Source organism: Halictus rubicundus, chromosome 9 (assembly GCF_050948215.1).
Source record: "Halictus rubicundus isolate RS-2024b chromosome 9, iyHalRubi1_principal, whole genome shotgun sequence".
Classification (NCBI taxonomy): Eukaryota; Metazoa; Arthropoda; class Insecta; order Hymenoptera; family Halictidae; genus Halictus; species Halictus rubicundus.
The window spans coordinates 11,173,203-11,191,916 of record NC_135157.1 but is presented as its reverse complement, the minus strand read 5'-3'; the positions used below and the strand labels follow the sequence as shown (position 1 = coordinate 11,191,916).

Here is an 18,714-nt window from a genome sequence, read left to right as displayed (position 1 = left end):
CGAGAAACGCGCTTTCGAAACGCATCGGACGGTGACTCATTGTTTCCACGAGTATGGAGCAATTGTTCCAGTTAGTCGGTCATTTCAGGCGTTGTTGTATTATTTTCTACGTTTCTCTACCGTTGTTATAAATTCGACGGAAAATTTGGAACAATTTTGGAACTCGTTGGCCCATATTGCCAGGGTTCATTATGTTTTGACGAGGCTCTTACCGACATATTTGCCACATTTTTCCGAGTAAAATGAGTCCGAACACGATACAATTTGGATCACATTTACTCGTTTAATCCACGATTCAGTGGAACCTCGATTATGCGAACCTAGGTCTGAACCCTCCATTGTCCTTCGTGTAAATAATTTTGTCTGAAGCAACCCATACATACGACACGATTTATTGCGATGCAAAACAGTGCAGATTTAATCTACGGATCGGTAACTGTTTCTATTAGTTCGGATAATCGAGGTTTTACTCTATCCTGGATTAAACAAGCAAACATGATTCTAAGTATGTCGTGTTTGGACTCGTTTCAATCAGAAAAATCTCACGAACATATTGGCAAATGTTGCTCATCACATTTTTATACAGCAATATATGATGAACATTTTCAGCACCGTGTAATTCTAGCAATAATTCCCGGGAACGCTTTGGACAGAGTTCGAGGCCATCTTGTGGGAGTGGAATCCAGCTGTTGAGGTGTGGAGTCTGATGCTCGAATCAATAACAATTTCACTGGACTAATTACTGTTACTATTTCGCTTGAAAGGTCTATGATTTATGTGAAAATCGTGGATTAACTACAAAGCATGCTGCAACAGTGTATTAAGTCTATGTTAGAATGAAGAATAGTAACACTGTTTACGTAACTAAAATATGTATTAGCTTTATTGTAGTCTTCATCGCTTTGTGGTTGAAGGAATGAATTGATGAATGCATTTTCATAATAATCAGTCTCGCTCCACCAATTAAGTAAAAAGCAGTATTCTCAGCAGTTGCAAATAACATTTTAATGACGCGCCGTCGGAGATCTGTCTGCCGTCTTCAGGGGAAAGCTAAAACTCCGGAATCTTCGAATCGCTCGAACAACTTTATTACACGTTTCCTGCGAAAGTCCGAACTCCGGTAACACGACCATAAATCTGTGTAAGGGGCTCGGGACAACACGAAGAGTGTTCGGGCAGGAGACAATTTGGCATTCGCGCAACACAGTTTGGCCTGCAACTAAAAACCGCGAAACATTTGATTTAGAACGGCAGTTCCGCACGCGTTCACCTCAGAAATAGACAGCCATTAATCCCAGAACTGCTGGAAGTTTGACGATAAAATCGAGCATGAGTGTACGCGTTATGTGTCCCACGGGGAAACCTAGACAGCGTTCACTCTATATATGTCTGAAATGCCTAGCCGATAAAAGTCCCAGAACTATCCCCACTGTCGTTATAGGTTAGGTTAGAGGTAATAACCTCGAAAAATCATATGATTCGATATGGAATGAAAAGTATGTTAATCTCGAACTGTTTTGACATACCTGAGTTGGAACCTTTTGTATCCATAGGCGGCGGGGGGTCATCAGGTGGCCTGTACATGGTATCTTCCGTCTGAGTAGGCGGGAGGCTGTAAAAAGAAAGTTGAAAATTCGTTATTTAAGCATTCCTCTGCATCGTTACGATTTTTTAACGAGACAGATCGTTAGCGGGGCCCGCGTGATTTTTATTGGGATTCATTTTCCACGATAACAGGCCGGCTTCTTGATAAACTGCTGAATCGTTCTCCTCGCAGGTTGCATAATTGATGGGCACGCGACGCCATTCACTGTTCACCGTTATCGGTGCCTTTCATTCATTGGATGCGTCGATAAGCACTATACTATAATATTAATGTGCTTTCGACACACCGGGAACTTTTATGCATTTCCGGCACAGTCGAATTAATTCTATAAATAGATAAATTATTTTATTGATTGATAGATTATTTAGTAATTATTAAAACCGCCATAAACAATATTGGATATCATATAACAATCTGAGCGTAATTCTCTATTGTGCTAAAAGGAGACACGGAGAAAACTCTATTTATACCGCGACCTAGCGTTTTTCTAAATTGGTGTGTTTTTATTTAGTCTCTACACCCTATTAATAATGTATTGAACTGTGGAAGTATTTTAGGTATCGATATTAAAATTTATACAATTATTCTCTCCCTTTGTTCTCGCAAACTCTGCAACTGTTTTCTCGAATGCATTCCGTCCGAAAATAGTATTGTTTTCTCTTCGAAGGCAAAGAGGTAGACTCCGAGGGAATGTTACAATTAACGTTTCACCTTTCTGCCACGGTTACAACGTTTTATCCGATGAAAAATGCCGGCGTTCTTTCTGATAAGGGCACGATCCGAACGAATTCATTCGAAATAAAATAACGGGGGCCGTCGTTGAACATCAAAGGCAAACCGCCGCCGGATTTCCCTTCGTTTTAACGACTTTGGGCAGAGCCACGTGACTCGGGGATCGTTACGAACGACTCCAGTGGCCCTCGAACGACGGATAATTCTTAGTTTAATTCTCAGCCGCCCGTACTTTTGCCTGGATCGTATATACGTGTACACGAAAGTTCGCGGAAAAGGAAGAGAGGGCGTCGTTATCGTGAAGGACGTTTGAGATTGCTGGTCTTGAAGCTAAAAAAAAAATGGAAGCCGCGAGTGTGCGGGTATTCCTCTAATGAAGTTCCTTTGTCTGGCAATCAATTGAATTTAGACGTACCGACGTGTCGCGGTGTCGTTAACGAGACATTTTTCTTCTCTTGTCGTTTACGATCTTCTCGCTTCAATAGCCTTCGTGAAATAGAACATCGCAGCGATCGTAATATGCGAACGGATGAAAGATTACGCTAGTGTCCCTAATCGCGACGTTTGGCACACTTTTCTGATTAAAATGAGTCCAAACACGGCACAATTTGAACCATGTTTGGCTGTTTAATTCGCGATTTAGTAGAACCTCGATTATCCGAACCCTCAATCTAGTTGACCTTCAAGAAACCTTCAACCTAAAGCAATTCATATACGACAAGGTTCAGTGTATGAATCTATCACGGTAGCTAGATAACTTTTTTATTGTCCGAACACTCATGTCTCTCCGACCAGTTCGGATAATCGAGGTTTCACTCTGTCGCGATTTAAACGCGTAAACGAGCTCCGAACTATGTCATGTTTGGACTCGTTTCAACCGGAAGAGCGTCACGAATATGTTAGTAAAAGTCTCGACAAGAAAATCAAAATAAACAAACAAGTTTTTTCATTGCCTCAATGGTTTGTTTACTTTTCTCATTTCGACACCAGCGACGACAGATCGAGGACGTCTGTACGTTGTGTCCGCGACGTTGAACTAACTCAAGACAGCAACGAATAAAAATGGAGATTCTGAAACAGGTGCACAAATGAGGTAGATTTAAATAAAATGGAGCCGCTTCTTTATCTACCGCGTACTCCATGACCGTACACAACCGAATTCGCAAATGAAATTCATTAGCATCGCTTGGAGAGCAGCTTCAATCATCTCCGGATAATCCGCAACCCTAATTCCGTGCTCCTTCGCGGCGTGGCGTCAATTACAACGACAATTTGTCCGCCTCGGTAACAAATTGAATTACCGCGCGCATCTCACCGTGCCAACGGGTTGAAAAATCTTAGGGGGTTGATAAAATGCCGTGGCAAACGAAGATTTTTAGCTATCTTCTCTCCTTGTCATCCGGGAAGTCTGGAATCGGGACAATAATTTTGAAGCATTTTGCAATTACATTCTTTTTAATCATGAGCATTGTAGGATGGACACTTCCGACAATTTTATGGCAGTACAGACACGTTCAAATCTCGCTTCCTTTTTAAAAATATTTTTAAACCCAATTTTTTGGGATCAATCAAAATTCAGTTGGGTCAAAATGGACCCAAGTTCCATCATTTCACGTCACCCTCGTGTAAAAATATTTTCAATTCCACTGGTCAACTTTCGTAATGGATAATCCCGGTACTGAAAATTAAAAAATTTTTTCGCTGACTCTACACTATTTTACAGGTCTTAATACTTTGCACACGTGTCATCTACAGCGTCCTACGGCCTATCAATAAATTTCGACGTTGACGTAATCCGCGAAAGGATTGAAAGATCAATCACCAGTCTCAGCTTCTCCATTTTCATTTCGCGACGCGAATTGCTCGGTTTCTATTTCGATTGCCGATTGGCCATTGCGACGTATAAATTTCAAATTTCCTCCGTGTTGATGTTGGCACGCTTGACCTCTATATTCTTCGAGGAAGTCCTCGAGCAACGACGATAATAATACTGCGCCTTTATTGCGCATTACACAACAGAGATAATGGCCGGGCGGAGTAAGAGGGCGACCCGAGTAATAAACCGTGAATAAAGTACAATAAAAGCAGGGAGCGGAGATAAAAGCAACAATGTTCCCGCGGACAAGGGGATGAAGTAACCGAAAGAAGCTAACGAGAAAAGTAAAATAGGATCGAGCCAAGTGAAAGATAAACGGCGATTGCCAGGCTCGGGTTGAACGGGTAACGAACGTCGTTGCGAAACCGAGCGGCGTTTCCCTCGCGCGTCATCCATTTCTAAGAGTGTGTACCAGGTTTTATGCTGTGGCAAATTGTGTACACATCGGTGCGTCGAACGCGGCTTGGACTTTTTAAAGATCTCCGTTTTTTACCGAGATAAAGGGCGTTAAAGTTGGTTAAATTTTTCAGGAAATTTTAAGAAATTGAAGCTTTGCCCTGAATTTTTATTAGCAAGCGTGCTTAAAGAACAATTCAATCTGTTCTCAGTTTCTTCGCTTTTTAACTGTTTGGAACATTCTTTCGATTCCAAAATTTTCCAAAATATTCAACACAGTTTTTACCTGAATTTTCACTCGTTCGAGGATCAAGAGAAAAAATTCGTGTCAAATATATATTTGCAAGAACTGGTTTCCATTCATAATCCGCGAATGCCACTTTGGTTATCTTGTTAGACCACTTTCGTAATTACAGCTGGTACCCGCTGCTCACGAAATCTGGTTCGAGGTAGGGAAATTTTGTTTTTTATCGGCGGAACGGATATCGATTTCAGGTCGTAATGTTGTCGCGGAAGAGTGCACACACGCTAGGCTCGCGAAAGGTTTCCATTCGGAGATAACGATTGCAAATATGACCTATAAGCAATGTGGCTCTGGCCGACCTGCGCCTTGAAAATCGACCTCGTGGATTTTCTGCCGCCGACGCGCGCGTCGCGACGACACGAAAATTCTGTCACACGTTTTCAACGCGCTTTTTCCACATTTTCGATAACCGCTGCTAAACGCGCATGCAGGCGGCTCGAGTTATTATTTTTTTTTTTGCGGCGAAAGAATTCATGGTTTGGAGGAAAAAACTCTTTTTCAGCAATTGGAAGAAATACGATTGAAACAGAAATTTATTTCCTATCATGGTTTGAATAACTCGGGAACGGAAGAATAATATTCGAAAAATTTTCATTATTTCCTGATTCACAAAGCGTCCCGCCGTTTCATAAATATTTTTATTATTTTCGAAACGGTGGCTGTTTCCGGCAAGCATGTAGATTACGTTCTCTGTAATCTGCACTGTTCAAATTAGAATATTGCCTGGGTAACTTCGTCACATTAGGAGCGAAAGTTCGTTATGACGCAATGAAATTCCTATTTCACCCGTCGCTTCCCTTTGTCTGAGCTAGATTAAGTGTTTGTCACAATTTAATCAGCCCGAGAAACTGTCTCATAGCAAACTCCCGCCGGTGGAGATTCACTTTAATCCTTAAATTCAATTAGCCCTGTTAAAACGGCTTAATGATATTAATAGATTTCCGGCACCCGGGAAATTCGTCCGGGTCGTCATCAGCGTTAGATGAACTCTCGCTGGTTTGTTCAAGCGGCAACCTCAAAGTTAAATATTTTGGGCTGAAGAAATTAACGAATATATTATTCTAGATAGCTTAATCGATAATGATTTTCCAACCGGTGCTTGTGCTAATTTCACGCGCGCATGTACTTGTGTAATCATTACGGCAATCTGTGGGGGTAATCATTGCAACAGAATGATTAATATGCAACAACCACTTCTTCATGGTTTGCAGGATCAGAGAAAAATTCTTTAATAGGATTCACCATCGAAAAGTATGGTAGTAGAAATAGTAGTTTCCTAAGTAATTCGAAAGAAATACTTGAAACCGTAATACTTGACATAACCGTAAGTGGGTTATCGGTTTGAGTGCAAATGGGCCGGGCTCGCATAACCGTTCGAACAACTACGAATAAAATCACGACAAATTGGCATTGTGTTACACTCTGGAACAAGATGGATTTGATTTGCAAGGGGGAGCATTTTATTTGCAAGAGGGCGCATTTGAAAAGTTGAATTCGGACTGTGCGAGGGTGAGTTTGATTCTAAAAAAGACGAATGTCTGTGTAAGGGTAAATGTGATATTTACCACTTTCACTGCCAAACCAGAAACCTCAAAAATTCCATAAAATCGAAGTAAGTTATTTAATGAAGTAAAAATTGAAAAAAATTAAATGATATTGAGTAGTCCTTCAACTTTCTTGCATTTTATCCTAATAAAATTTGGTACAATGAATATATTAATGTAAAAATTCATTTTAAAACTAGGACAAATAATTCGCCCACATATGGGTCTCATGGCGGTCAATGTGTTAAAAAGACGAGCGCGAGGGTGCATTGGATTGGCAAAGAGACGAAGTTCGTTCTGCGTAAGGGTGAATTCCGTGTGAAAAACCTGTGAGAACAGAACGACGGAGATTTAAGAACAACAGGAAACCGCAGACCATAAACGTGGCTGGATGCCAGCAACGCCGGTCGCTGAAACGCCAAGGCTCATCAAATTCGCACGAAGGGCGGGAATTAACACTCCGACAATGCGGGAGGTTAATCCTCTGTTAATTCCCTTTTGCGAGGGAAGCACGGCGCAGCGTTGGGAATCGCGGGCACGCAACGTCACGCAAGAGTCGTGGAGCTGTTTGGCGAAACGTGGCCGTGTTTTAATAAGCCCGAACCGTAGATAGTGAAAAGCGGAAGCGACCCCCGAAGCGACCCCCGAAGCGACCCCTCTCCGCACAGCCTGTTGTGCGTCAGATAACACTCGGCGCGGTCGCAGCTTCAACAATCTGAACTTTCTTCGTTTCAAGTTTCCGCATAATTATAGCTTTGGGACATTGTGGCAAGGTGACACTGTGCAGCTTGCAGCCGAGTTGATTGGGCGAACTCGAAAGCTGAAATTATAGGGCGCGAGAACACCTTCGTTTATATTACACGACGTATTAATCGAACACTGTATCATTTATTACTCCGCTGCGATAGGGTCGGCGTGTGTTTGATAAATTAACACTTTCATTTGTCCGGTTGTTCTGGCTGGTGAGAGTTGGTTAGTGTTGAAATTCAACGATACCATAGCGTCTTAAGCATAAGGATTTAGGCGTAAGGGGCGGTTCTCCCAAGGACAGAAGGACTCAGGCGGGGTCATAAAGTCGAGACCGTAGTCTGTTAGTCAGTCTGGTAGAAGCAGCTAGCCTGTGCAGGTCGCAACTTTTGAAAGAGCTTTCACTTACACTATTTACATAAGGATTGAACACTCGATACGCGGAAACATTGTGCCGTTATTTATACCAACACCTTTATAATACTAATAAAGTATATACGGAATAAAGTGTAGTTTGCTGAATAACGTACTATTAAAGAACATTTCCAACAGTTAGCATGTTCGTTTAATTAGCACTGCGATAGCGATTGATGCGGTGGGCTAATTCAGATTTATTCCACTTACTTGGTACATTTTATATTTATCATGATCACTAGGGCGGAAACAAAAATTATCCACGTCAATTTCAAGTTACGTAAACATTTGTCTCGTACCTTAGCTCTTGGACACTCTTCAGGAGAAAATTGACGCATTTTTTGGTTCATGACTGTGTCGTAATTAGAGGTATTTACATTGCCCGATTAAATTATTAAAGCCACATGAACGAACTGGCGGTGAATTGCACGTTAAGGGAGGAATTCTTTATCTAATCACTTCCGTTATTATGTTAACAGGACTTCAAGCCGAAGGATTAGCCAATTGACATGCGATTAAACCGTCTCTGCTGATCTCCATTGGAGGAAAGATCGACTTCCAACATTTATCCGAGGCAATTGCCGAGAAAAGTATTAGGATGGGGGTAGCAAACAAGAGGAAGATTAACAGTCACATAATAGAAGCATACAGAGTCATATAATAGGAGCATATACGAGTCATAAATTTCAGAGGGTTGTTTACGGTTGGGTCGCTTCGGCTCGTTAATAATTAATGATCGCAACACGGAAAATCACTTGGCAGGATGGTTTCATCTCGCGTATCGATGCCGCACGATGGTCGTTTCCGAGACGTTAGCGTTGCTCATTTTGGTAGCGGATAGGGGATGGTGGAAGCTCTTACGTCACTGCGATGTATTCAGAGCAGCCTCGCAGAGAAACTCCTCTAGGTTTCAACCCCGGACTCTCATACCTTCGATAGATAAACGTCGATTGAGGTCTGGCAATTTCGTGACCCGGCAATTTCGCATCAGTCCATTGTAACCAATTGAAATTCAAGGTCACGCTATCCGCTCGACCGTATTAGTCGCGGCGGCGGAAGATTCCGACGTTTCCGCAAATTATATATTTAACTCTTATGACGCTAACGATCCTACGAAAAACTATACTCGGTCCACTAGAACCCAGACTCGCTTCATCTTTGCTTCCGAAATTATTGTAAACACTGTTTCTCTCGGACAGAATGTCATGTCGCAAGCATGTTGGCGAAGAGTTTGCAAAACAAAATTTTGTCAACTGTTTTTCTAGAGATTGTGGCATATATGTTATTTGTTGTCTATGTGTTAATGCTATAAGGGTTGGAAATACTCTAAAATGCCAAAATTGTTCACGTTAAAATGTCAAAGTGCGCATAAATTGCGAAGTTCGAAGGATTTCGACGACCACACCAAATACAAGGAAACCACATTTCTGATTGGTGGATGCTTACAGCTGCACTTACGTACTTAGCTGGGTAGAAGGTTTTGCACCCCATAGTTAGCGGTGAACACGGTTCGTTACTTTCCACAAGGGGTCACCGGACTAAAATCGTCCCCCTTTGTTTACAGCTTTTTTTCAGAGCCTCTCTCGTCACTCGAGCGACATAATTAATTTGCACGGTGAAATCTACAGGCGGCTATTCATTCGATCTTTCTTTCATCCCGTTTTTTTTTTCTCTTGGATCGCAATTTATTTCTATCTTCATTGTTCCATTTATTCGAGGTTTTCTCTTCCTCTTCACATTTTCAATTTTTCTGAACCATTCTACTATAAATTGAATGCACCGCATTGTTTTTACGCGTTTTTATTAATTAGGACAAAATTATATAAATTGCAAAGAAGAGAAACGAGAGAATCGTCATAAATCATTTCTATTTTCGGGAACAAATTGTAACGATGGATTTATCAACTCTGACGATAAATGTTACAATATTTGCTATATGAAATAAGTAAAGTTGAAATATTGAGGACGAAAGTGGGTCGGTTTAACAGTCTTACGTTTCCCATGATCGTCCGAGGAGAAAAAAGAGCGTAGGAATTTGCGGTTAAATCCTTCGAATCCCATTTCTCGCTTAATCCTCGTCGGAATTTTACTTTCGCTCGATGGAATACAGTCTGCTGCGACAGACTGCATATTATCGTAATCATAATGCCTCCCTGCGGTATATAAGACGGTCGCGCATCAAAACAGGTCAGCGTGTTCGGGGTCGATCCGGCCTGCTATGAAATAGAGCTTGCAAGATCGTGTTCTGTATCGAAAAAATATCTGGAGGGCAGGGAGGCGTTATGATGATCGCAAGCCCTGGGCACTTTTCTAATGACTCCGTCATTTCCCACCCCTCGATCCGCCCCTATTCGTCAACTGGGAATTTCACTTCCTGTGGCGATTTCGTTCGCACCCGCAATACCTACCCGAAAACTTCAACCTCTTCTCAAATCACTTCCATGCATTCGACATTCTCTTGTTAACTTCGTACAATTTGTTTAACATAAAAATACCATTGATCGAATTACAATGTAAAACGGAAATGGACGAAAACCACGAGGAAATCTTTTCTAAATTTTTGAAGAGGATTAAGAAGCGTATTAATAGGCTCGCCAAATAATCCATTATGTAAAATGAGCAAAGTATTAATACTAATCCGATTTCCTACGAATTACGAAAGGTTTTTCCACCGAAAATGGCGTTACCCGCGGAAATCTTCGTCCCATTTCTGTGCTTCGTCGTACCCGATCGTCGGATTAAAAAAGCCGGCGATCAGTGAACCTTCTTTGACCCGATTCGCGAATATCCTCGTCCGAAAATCCAATAATCGAGCGCATGCAACCGAGGCGGTAGCCGTGCCGAGGTATTTCGATCGTCGTTTCGATCAAAGGATCGAAATTGTCGGCCGGTTATTGGTCTCTACAGCGTTAGGGTCACAGGCGCAACGAAAGGTCAAGTCAGAACCGATTATGTCACACGACGCACAGAGACTGTGCTCAACCGGAAACCCTTCAATCCGCAGGACTAACAGGCCGTTAGAAATGATAAACGGCCGATCCTCGACGCCACTGTCCCGATAAGAGGACAATTTACTCTGAAACGCGATAGCCGTAAGCGACAACGCGTTGCCAGAGTTGCACGCGATTTCCACTGACCCATTCCACACCCCCAGTGTCTCTCTCTCACCCTCTTCTACCCCTTTGGGACTTTAACAGCTAAAATCTAGATTTCCCTACAGGGAACCTGATTCAACAATCAGGGAAAAAGGAACTGCACACGTTTAACAGGCAACTGCATTTTCACACTCTCATGCACGTCATTTCACGACTCGAGTTCTGCGTTCTTTTCTTTTACGTTTAAAATTGGCCAGAAATTTAATCGACTAGTTTTCTGTACTGACATTTTGACTCTTCAGGCAAATTCTGCCCTGTTTGGACTAATTTTAATCAGAAAAATGCCCCGAACGTATTGCCAACATTTTTCAAAAATAATTAAAAACAAAAGAGTATTTTAATTTCATCGGCATCGTCTTATCACAAGTCTGCTAGCAATTTATCGTTCAACGTAAAGAACCGACGGCGCCCCAGCTGAACATATTTGATTAAAATCTCCACCATGAAAAGATCATCGTATTCGTTTGACTGGCAAACTAGCTGAAACGCCTCTAAAATCTACATACGTGCTCGAAACCCGACCTAGTCGTTACTCTCTCTCTCTCTCTCTTTCTCTCGACTATCACTCTAAACTCCCCTCTTTTAGGGTCCTCTCTCGGATGCCAGTCGCCCTTGAGCATACTCACCTCGCGAAATACAAACACACACCCTCATACCGGGGCCACTTAGCCATTCTAAGGCAAACATTCCTGAAATCCTTATTTCGTAAACGTCGCGATCGCCGCCCCCACGTTCGGAAAATACTCGAGTGGCCGCATCCTCGAAGAACTCTCCAACAGTTCGTAAAATGGCGCCCCTATGGACGCGGGCCAAACACTTCTTCCCCTGCGCTACCCTTCTCCTGCCACCTTATTTATCTAAGTTATTAATCTTCAGGATTTTCTTGCTCGTATCTACGAACTTCTCTCTCGAGCTTTGAAAAACTAGATACCTGTTCTAAACACCATTATTTGCAGCTCTTCGACAACTTTCAACCATCAATCCTCCTTTGCGTCCCCTAACTTCATTTTTCATAGACGTACAACGTACAAGGACGTATTCCTTCTTTCAATAATTTTGGCGAATTGAAAATAATTTCCATTTGTAGTATAGTTGTGAATCGAGTCGTAAGCCGGTTAAACACATATATTACACACGGTGAACGTGTAAAAATACATTCAATAAGTTTATAAAACTCGTTTCACTCGAAATCGAGATCTCGTGTTTTTCGGACTATTTCTTCGCATCTTCCGGTTTTGATGATCGAAGTTTCGAGACACCCGGTGTGCTAATTCCAGCCTCGGTACACAGGCACGAGTGAAAAGACGGTGTGTGCAGGTGAAAGAGAGATAAGCTGCAATCAAAGCTGGATGAGGTTGCGGAGGGGGGTGGGTCGCGCGATTTTCGACGAGCGGATCGATCCCCGGCCGAAAATAGGCGGCCGTAACCCCCGAAAATCATCGTCGATGATCAAGTCTTCGCGAACTAGTTACGCGAGCTTTCGTAACCGCGAATCTTATTGCTTTAAGCCGGATCCCCGAACGAACCAAACTCATAAAGCTTTTCCGCGACCGGTGATTTTCTTTGTCCTCCGTGAAACCGAAAGCCGCTTCGGTCGAAGTTCGCCCGAAGCTGGTTGTCGCGGGTCAATTGTCTGCCATTCGTGCTTGAATTATACAATTTGTTCCCAATTGTCTTCCCCGTTCGACAAGCCAGCCAATTTCTAACAAGACCGCGGGGTAGTCGATGCTTTTTAAAACGAGATCCCGCATTTTCTACATTTACGATATCGTGGCGAACGGAAAGACGATTTTCGAGGATTTATAATGCAGATTCAGATTAATGGATTGCGACCCCGATTGGAGATTCATGGTAATTTCGGCGAGGTGAATGCTGAGTCAACAGAAGTCCGTATGTACGCGCTAAATTTTAAATATTTAATTCACAGAGTACTAAAGGCAACTATTTTATTGTACAATCTCAATATTCGTGAATTAGAATGATTTAGAATCAATTGAGAATTAATATAGAATAGGTTTTATAAATTTAGTGTTAGCAAAGATCGGTGAATTAGTTTATTTAATGGCAGGACTGATTTTTTAGTTTAAATTAGTCAACGATAAGTGTAACAAAGAATACAAAATTTATTGATACGATTAGTCGCGTCAGTTTTCACCAGAATTATTTCTGTTTGTATTTTTGAACACAACAATGGATGGTTGATAATAGGTTTATACACGAAATTTGTCGATTATAAGACAGATAGAGACTGTGTCAGCTCTTCTGACGAAAATAAAAGAGTACGAAAACAACATGAATAGATTCCTACTGTAGTATACAAAATTTCGATGGAAAACAATTATTTCCGGCAAAACACTTGCAGATTATAAATTAGCTGGATTTGTAAAGAAAGGAAGAAGGTCAAAATTCCAGCGTAAACAAACATGTAATAGTGTGAGAACTAATTTGGCCAGCAAAGAATCGTTTCAGAATTACAACTGCAGCCGTATAGAAAACTCTACTATTATAAATAATATTCAAAACGGACAAACTTTTAATTCAGTTCTACAACAAAGATTGTTCAACTTAACCAACGACCTACGTGGGCGTTCGACGTTTGGAGAAGTTTTATTCGTGCACGACGTACGAGGTATGTTATCAGTCGATAACAAAGTTGACTATATGACACATCGACAACAAACAAACAGTCGCAGAAAATCTCGGAAAATTAATATTACAATCGTGTTCCGAAACTCATCCGATATTTTCACAATTTCGTGCGCGATCCACTAATTTTGTGCTAGAAACGCGTTAAATCCACAGTCCAATTATACGTCATTACGCGTTCACCATTCAGAGAGAGACAAACTTTTGCATTCACCTAATCGAATCTCCGACCACCGTCTCAATTTCTGTTCAACGATTCCGCAACGTTTCAAACAATATAAATCCGATACAACGTTTCATTCGCAATGTTACTACAACTTCGCCGCTATAGCGCATCTGTGATCGCTATACCAAACATTCCTACCACGAATCCACGAAAATTCCAGCAAGAGGGTTGGCAGCGCACGAACACCAAGCGGTTCGCACGGGTATTCGAGGTGGCCCGATTCAATGTTTATCACCGATGCAGCCGAGATTGCACAAGAGGGTCGCTACTATAGTCCACTCTTACCTCGCTTACATAATAACACAGAGCGCGCGCGAGAGAAAGAGAGAGAGAGAGAGAGGCCGACATACAGCGTTCGGGGATAAAGAAAAAGCGACCGACTAAAAACATTCATAGTACACCAAACACCGAGGAGTCAACGATACTGCGACCGGAACAAACACACCGATTTTCTTGGACCGCTGTCAAGTGGCTCTATAAGCTATCCTTTGCAGATGAAAACCGCTAGCATAGTTCTCCTGGTTTCGCGAAACGGCCGTTGGTAGCGAACCAACCCGCTGACACCAATACCTTGTTCGCTGTGCGTAGAGTCAACGGGACAAGAGATACAGTCAACAAACAAATACCCTAAACCGCGACTACGCCACCTCGAGATCACCATTCATCGAATCTCCACTGTCGCACTTCCTGTCCCATTTTGGCGACGCTGATCTGTAATCGGGGAGCAAGGTAGAGGACTGGCTGACCTAGCCAGCAAATTTGCTTAGGTAGATTAGGATCTGTCTAGGATCCCAGATTGGGTCCTCGTTGTAGAGGAAGGTTAACAACGAAGATCACCTAAGCTGTCCGAAGACGCTGTTCAGAAGACACCAACCCTGTACTAGTTGGAAGCTAAGCTATCCATTTGCTTAGGCAAACTGAGAAGACCTGTCTAGGAAATTGTGGAGGAAGGTTCGCCGAAGAAGACGCTGAAGAAGGTACTCGTGAAAAGACGCCAGTGCCACTGATCTCTGGAGGATCGGGAAGATCAGCTACCGATTTGCTCGGACCAAGTGGGCTTTGTTTAGAGGCTCGTGGAAAACGGTTTATTGGAGACGAAGCTGAAGAGAAGGCGCCAGTGGGAGGACCGCAGGCAGGATGTCCGCGCCTATGGGGTCAGCGCGAAAGAGGATCGACCCTGCGCTGACAGCGAACCGTGGACCTTGGGGTGTCGCTTGTGCTACGTCCACGAGAGCGTTCCGACGCTGATGGGGTTGCGGAAGATGGAGAGAGAGAGAGAGATGAAGAGGAAGAGGGAGCCAGGGGAGAGAGATGGTGGCGTAGGGGTTGCAGACTCACCCTTGTCGAGGGTTTCTTTGGCCGCGTGGATGACCTTCCTCCGTCTGAGTCCGTCGCCCGCGAGCACGGCCGTCATCGTGCTCGGTACGGTGCCCGTCGTCCTTTCATCCTCGTCACTGTTCGCGCACTCGCCGGAAGTGGTCGATGCACGGTGGCCGAGGAGATTGATCGGGGACCCCTCGCCGCCTGGCATGGTGTCCCGATTAGCAGGACCGTCGCGTCCTTAACCGAGGACCCTTGCGCCTGAACTGAACTCGCTCCCTCTATGCAACCCCCAGCTACTCCCTCCTATAATCGAGACTCCCTCTTGCTCCCTCTCGCTCCCGCTTGCTCGCGCCGACCGACCGCCTCTCTTCCGCTTCTTCTGCTACCCCCCCCCCTCGCCTCTTTCGACCCCTCTTCAACCCCTTCTGCAACGCCAGAGGGTGCACCGCCGTTCGACCAGCGCGCCACTCGCGGCGCCACCAACGAGGCGCACGCGGAATCAATTTTTCGCTGGGACCGAACGCGACAGTTATCCCGAACATTTTTCGAAAGAAATTAGTCACTGAAACTTGCCTCCTTTCTTAATGGCGCCGCGTTTAGACCAAACGCATGCCCCTCCGGCCCCCACTCCGACTAAATTGAAATTCAAACGAGCATCCGACTGTGCCAAGCATTCGCCGAACACGTTCAGGTTTCTCGAAGATCGCTTACTCGATTTTATAAACATAAACAAATATACAGGCCGAATGTACAGTACAGAAGTTGCACACGCTCATTTTATACTAGATGCTGTTCCTTGTTTTGGATCGAGATAAAATTTTAGCCTCCTGCGATCAATATTTAAACATTAAAGAACAATTTCTGTGCACGAGGAAGGTATCTTGAAAGGCCAAAGTACTATAGGTCAATGAATTGCCTTCCGTGGGAACGTAATTAAGCCGTAATTGCATTGTACAGGGTTTTTGTTGCTCTGTTAGAAAAAGGAGCGTGCTTTGGTATAGCGCGCGAATTCCATACCAAGCTTGCAGAATTTTGTTGGGCAATCAAATTTTCAGTTTGGTAAACAAATAGTGTCGGTAATTTATGACTGACATAGCAATCAGTGTTCGTCCGTACTTCTCTGTACTTTTATTAACACAATGAAATAGTTGTATGGTAGAACGGTATTTTCAAACAGCAAGGAGATAAATATTTGTGAACCTCATTATTGGAGCTTTTAATGCTTGTTTTACCATCGAGGGAATAAATTTTTCAATAACCTTCCGTACTAAATAAACTTATGTTCATCGAATAGGGGATCGCTTTGAACAGGATTTTATATTTACCTTAGGTTGGAGACCGAATAATCAATGCATGTTTTAAGCAAGGTTAAATCAACATAAAATAATTTTATCGACGGTGCTGAACGAAATGATAAAACTGGGAACACGCGTGTATGTAAATATTGTTTGACAATATTGTTTTGCACAGCGTCTGCATGTATGCGTAGTCTTCCAAATGTTATTCGACATTTACACTCGGATACGATGCAAATAAAAGATTCCGTTTGCATTCGAATGGGCGGTCATAAATGTCAGAAACTTCTGGGAAATTGTTGCGTAAACTGAACGTTTTTAATTCTTCTGTTTCACGATAAAAGCTTCATTCAGAACAATATGAAAACTTTATAATAACTTGCTTTAGCACTTTCTCCGGCGTTTTGTACAAATAAAGCATGCCACGGAGCTTCATAAAATTTTAATTTAAAATTCCATAAACCGGTTCAATCCCTTAAACTTTCTTCAACACTAAAACCCCCCACTTTGTATTAATACAGAAATTTGTATGATCGATGCTGTACAAATCTAATGATCGTTGTCGGACTGCGGATCTTTATGCAGAGTAAAAATAGTTTGCCTGAATTGCAACATTTGACACAAGCTGGAGGTGAAATTGATTTTCTTTCTTAATATGTTTAATAGGTCGAAAATATCGTAACAGTATTTTTAAATTCTTCCAATGTTTTTACTTTCTAGTTTTCTGAAAGTAGACGAGGAAGAAGATAACGCAGACGTTCATGTAAAATTTTGCTTGGAGAACCGCTCGTTTCCGGGTCGAGCGTCGTTTCTGCCGCGCAAAACCCGCCGTCCTCGATGTCATTGCTCCATGACTCACTATCGGGGGCTGTTTTCCGCGAAACTGCGAAACATTTCCGCGTGGTCCCGCCATCTGTGGCGAACTATGGCTGCGAACTGGCGATCGATCGCCAACGAACGCCATTTTTCGCTCGACTACGCCGCGATACGCGACACCTTTCCCTTCGATCTTCTCCTTGATGGCTCCCGCTTTTCCACACCATGTGACACCATCGAGAGCCACGATGTACACGTGCCATTGAAAAATTAGGTTAACGCTTCGGTTAACACGACTGTCCAATCCCCCAGTACCCTCCGAGCTCGCAATTCTCATTTTTAACCCTACGCTCCCTTCCGTCTGTAGATCCTGCGAAAAATCCTCCACCGAATTCTGTTCTCAGCCATTTTCACGAGCAATAGTTCACGAACAAATTAATTTTCGTCTTAACATCTGAAATTGATAGTTGACACTACATTTTCTGCTGCTCCCCTCTGTTTTAAACACTATTCTCTGTCCAAGTTTAAAAATTAATATCAATTAATTTGGATTTTAACATATTTGAATAAATAGTATTTTGTTGGAATAGAGAAAACGTCCAAAATTTTACAATTATAATTATTTGTGTACTATATTGATCACAGCCTGAACACAATTTTTTGACTGCGACATTAATTTTAAATATATGAGTATGCTTGAACAGCATTTTTTTAAAAACTTTTACGAAGCAAAAGGGTTGGAATAAAAATCAAATTTGCAACTTTCCACGTACAGTTTCACTAAGTAGATATTTTTGGAAGACTTTTCAGGGTTGGTGGTCAATTAGGTGGGGAGAGATCCGATGATACGTCGCTGCGAATGACGGCGTGGATCCTTCATCTTCGAGATAATTGAGCCCTTTCATCCGGCGTGCCTTTCATCACGTAAAATTTCTGCGAAAAGCTGACGCGCCACGGAAAACGTGAAGTCAAATATCCTTCGCGGTGTGGTATTGACGCGAGCGTAGCATGGGGGTTGATTCCGCAGTGGATGAATGCTGGTATAGGCGAAATCCTGTTTCGGCGAATCCCGGTTCGCGGTGAGGAGCCTGTATCGGTGATTTCAATGTAACCCATTTAAGATGGCTGTCGGCCTCAGCTGCGATCGGAAGCGGATCTGCCGCGTGGCTCGACTTCCTTGTCAACGGAATACTTAAATATGGGGCGGCCACGTTGAAAGCCTCCCCGACGAGGGAAATTGACTCTTTCGACGGTGTCAAGGTCACGCTCCAAATTCGCCCCGCTGACACGCTATTTCGAGACAGTGTCGAGCAGATTATTCCCTATTTCCGGAGTCGAAGTGGCCATCAGAAGCGCCGGTGGTGTCGTTTCTCGCGGCGCCAGATATCGATGGGAGTCGAGGGGAATCGATGGCTCCCGTTCCCGCCCTCCGAACGCCATAACAGCCCCGGAAAACTCGCGCTATTGGAAAATGATCGTAATAGCACTTCCGGACCGCTTTGATAACGCGCTTCAACAAATTTTCCGACTGCCGGTACCTCGAGCCTTCTCAAACCGTCTATACGCTCACACTGCGAATGTTTTTTCAATTTTTTTCACCAACAATTCCCGTCCTAAATCGTTTATCGTCCTTC

The 18,714-nt window shown here is 43.1% G+C and overlaps 1 protein-coding gene across 5 annotated transcripts in view; it reads right to left on the bottom strand.

Moving 5' to 3' along the window:
* Nucleotides 1-15,277, bottom strand: part of Wwk (anoctamin 8 white walker) — a 38,280-nt gene extending 23,003 nt beyond the window's left edge. For 3 of the 5 annotated variants that reach the window (XM_076793265.1, XM_076793266.1, XM_076793268.1), the window contains exons 1-2: nucleotides 14,985-15,276; nucleotides 1,527-1,612 (exon numbers count right to left, since the gene is read on the bottom strand). In XM_076793265.1, coding sequence (XP_076649380.1) covers nucleotides 1,527-1,612; nucleotides 14,985-15,177 — 279 coding nt within the window. In that variant the 5' untranslated portion in view covers nucleotides 15,178-15,276. Of the gene's footprint in view, nucleotides 1-1,526; nucleotides 1,613-14,984 lie in introns of all 5 variants that reach the window. The other 2 variants (XM_076793269.1, XM_076793267.1) reach the window with 1 other exon arrangement.
* Nucleotides 15,278-18,714: the final 3,437 nt, after the last annotated feature.